This window comes from Argiope bruennichi, chromosome X2 (genome assembly GCF_947563725.1).
Source record: "Argiope bruennichi chromosome X2, qqArgBrue1.1, whole genome shotgun sequence".
Taxonomy (NCBI): domain Eukaryota; kingdom Metazoa; phylum Arthropoda; class Arachnida; order Araneae; family Araneidae; genus Argiope; species Argiope bruennichi.
In genome coordinates, this window is record NC_079163.1 from 47,631,688 (window position 1) to 47,635,485 (window position 3,798).

General features: G+C 34.4%; 1 protein-coding gene across 1 annotated transcript; it reads left to right on the top strand.

The window, feature by feature from the left end:
* Positions 1 to 2,342: 2,342 nt before the first annotated feature.
* LOC129959738 (uncharacterized) lies at positions 2,343 to 3,377 on the top strand. The gene has a single exon (XM_056072629.1). The coding sequence runs from the start codon at positions 2,343 to 2,345 to the stop codon at positions 3,375 to 3,377; it is 1,035 nt and encodes a 344-aa protein (XP_055928604.1).
* Positions 3,378 to 3,798: the final 421 nt, after the last annotated feature.

The window sequence follows — 3,798 nt, forward strand, 5'->3', positions numbered from 1 at the left end:
GTTTAAGAAATGTACTGGCTTACCGAGTTAATTAAGAACCCACAGAATATTTGAGAATTGCGTGTAATTTTTCTATCAAATTATCTTATTCATTAATGATATAAATTTGAAAAGCGATAGTTCAATGCTTTTACTGATATGAGTGGCTTGAAAGGTGTTGATTTTTCAAAAATGTACCTCTGTAGCATACAGATTTTACATTGAATTTCCTGTAATTAAACGTTCCATTTTACTGCAGTTGTTTAATGCACTTTTTTTGATTACTTCCCATAAAATTTTAAATTACTTCTGCAATATCTTAAGTAAAAATATCCTTTAAAACAGAAGAACATTTCGTAAAGCAGAAAAAAATAGTTTTTAAATATTATTTTAATATTTTTTAATAACAGTCATATTCCGAATAAATCCAATTTATCCGAGTATTTTATTTTAAAATAAACGAAAAATCAAGTTCAAGTTACAAAAATAAATATAATATTATCTTTATCAGTTTATGCCTTGAGCCAAGGCAAAAATTTCGAAGGCAAATTTTTATTAAATTTCCGAAAAAACTGTAAGATGTAAAAAAGAAATGCACACAATATTCCAATTTACGTTCATAAATTGGAAAATGGGAATGAATGATTTTGGTGAAAAATGAATTGCATATTGGGCATTTGTAAGTGCAAAATGACAAATTTTATAGGAAAAAGAAAAGTACATTTAAGACTTCACAGTTCTTTTATTACAAGCAACCTCTACAAATGCGTTTTTCAACTACCTCAGAGAGAACTGGAAAGTTCATTGTATAAAATCTATATTTACTACGTTTCGACTAAAGAACAACAAATCCAATCGGTTGGTATTTACTATATTTCCCACTTCCAATCTTCAATTTTTCTTATGCTTGAGACTTTAGATTTGTTTTTTCGTAGATAAACTTAAGATGCGTTTTCTATGGGTTTAGAAATATCAATTCATATAATTTTACTACAATGTACAGCGTCCAAAACAAAATAAGTATCTACTTTTATCATTCTGTTTAATTATTCACAGTGTACATTCTTACCTACACTGAAATAGAACATAGTTTAGCTTATTGACTAAATGCAGCATTCCGACGGATTCTTGAGGATAAAATTAGAGAGCTATTCTCCCAATACCTGGTATTATCCGTCTGTTCAATTCGTTTCCTTTGACCCGAATCCTCCGATCTTGCTCTGAAGTAGTTATCTTTTGACCATCACTCTTAACAAGCAGATTATCAACGTTCTGTGACACTTTGACATGGTTATCGGGACTGAATTCAAACTAAATGGTACAATACAATAACAGAGTAATATATTTAAAAAATGATAAAGCTAATTTTTTTTTATTTTTTTTAACCTATTTCCTTTTACGCAGAACATATTTTTTACAAACATTCATATGCAAAATAAACTGTTTTTGCTAACATATTGTCGATTGGATAATGCAACTCTGTACTTTGCAGAGCGCAGCACTCATTTATGAAGAATAGAGGAAGTATTGCAACCGTCAAAAAATTCGAATTGAAGATTTTGACGAATCTCCACGTTGCAAACCCCAGTCTGAAAAACATATTTTTAGAATTATGTCTCTCTGTCTATCAAACAGTGAACGTTGATAATTTAGAAACGCTATATTTTCACATGCACTAGGCGATTGAAATTTTGTATTTGGAATTAAGATCAGTGTAGATTTTTATCAAATTTTCAACAAAATCTATTCACAGGATTTATTTTAGTTATATTAACGTCATATTTTAAAGCGGCACTAGGGCTATTTTGGGATGGACCTCTTAATTTTGAACCGTGGTCAGATGACGAGGACGACACCTATCCATTCACAGGATGTTTGCTGGTTGTTCCGGTAAAAGTAACTACAAAACACAATGAGCTAGATCAGTAAAGTTTGGTACATAGGTTTAGCACCTACAATATAGATATTTATTGAATTTTGAACCAAATCCGTCGAATAGTCGATAGCCTGTCGGTTTGTATTTTCACATGCATATAAAATTAATAATTCAAACGCAATGACTTAAAAACGCAATAAAATTCGGTAAATTATCTTCATACATCACATGTAGTTTGGTATCAATTGATAGGCAAAATGCATCCGAACTACATATTCTCGCGAAAGATTCAGTAATACTGTTAGATTCAAGCCAAAGATCTATATTTCGTAGCTGTCGTTTATTATTGCCATGCAAGGATTTCGCCGCCTTATCAAAGATTCACAATTTTATGCGAAGGAAGGAGATATATAATGGAGAGTATGCGAGAAAAATTTTTGGGAAGACAACTCTGGTTTAGAATGGAAGCAGTTAAAGAAAGATAAAAATGTCTAGTGATAGTCAGTCTCGGTTCAGCCCTCACAATATTGAAACATTCCAATATAAAAGTGTCACCTTTGGAGTGAAATGTAGCCCATTCTTACTTGCCGCAGTTATTAAACTGCATTTAGAAAAATTCGAAAGTGAATATGAAGAAGCGTGTAAAATGTTGAGCTATTTGTACTTAAATGACCTAGGAGCTGGCACGTCAAGCGTTTCCGAGGCTATAAAATTGAACAAAGAAATGATTTATATTCTAAGTCGGGCCAGCTTGAATCTTCGAAGATGGGCTACGAACTCCCCAATACTAAATGAAGCTTGGAAACAAGCTAATGTTGACCGTCTTGAAACATCCGAAGAATTAGGTGTGCCATTAAAAATTCTTGGACTCATTTGGGACAATATCAACGATAAATTTACCATAGACATTCATCAAATTTCTAAGACGAAGGATAGTAATCTTTCAAAGCGATTGATTCTGAGCATCTGTGGGATGCTGTTTGATCCATTGGGGATGATAACCCCTTTTACTGTCAGAATGAAGTTGTTACTACAGAACACCTGGGAACGGGAGCTCAAATGGGATGAACCACTACCACCGGACATTCAAGAGACATTTCTGTCATGGCTGGATGAGGTAAAAACTATTCCTCAGATTTCTTTGTCTCTTCCTTATTTCCTTGATACAGAGACTCCAATGGCTGAAATTCACATTTTCTCCGATGCAAGCCCAAAGGCTTATGGTTGTGTGGCTTACTTCAAGAAAGTGACCAACTGGAAGGTGAACTCTAGTTTCATAGTGGCGAAATGCGGCCAAGCTCCATTGAAAAAATTGAGTCTGCCCAGACTCGAACTCATGGGAGCCCTTGTTTCTGCCAGATTAGCAGAATACTTAAAACGAGCATTTTTCTGGATTACATATGACCACATCTTCTTCTGGTCGGATTCGCAAATCAGCCTTCATTGGATAAAAGGAGACCCTCTACGATGGAAAGAGTTTGTGAGAAATCGCGCATGGGAGATCCAGGAGAAAACCAATTGAGAGCAGTGGAATTACTGCAGAGGAAAGACGAACCCCGCAGACAAGTTAACCCGAGGACTGTCTATCCGAATGTTAGCGCAAGGTGATGTTTGGTGGCATGGTCCAGACTGATTGTTTAACCCAGATCTATTACTTGACAACACAGTGAACAGCGAATTCAACGAAGTTGAAGTAGGAAACGAATTAAAGAAAGATTATGTTCCAGCGAGCAACCTAGTAATGACTGTAACCGGAACTAATTGTGATGATTATCTCGATAAACATCTCAAAATCACAAATGACCATGTAAAACTTATTTGTATTATTTCACATATTTTTAGATTTTCAGCTAATTGTAGGTACCCTCTGTCAACGACTTCAGGGCCCATTACGACTGATGAAAGGATTCAGGCAGAAAACCAATTAATTCGAATAGTTCAAC

Excerpts from the sequence above, each read along its gene's own strand:
- LOC129959738 (XM_056072629.1), top strand. The coding sequence starts at position 2,343 with ATGTCTAGTGATAGTCAGTCTCGGTTCAGCCCTCACAATATTGAAACA.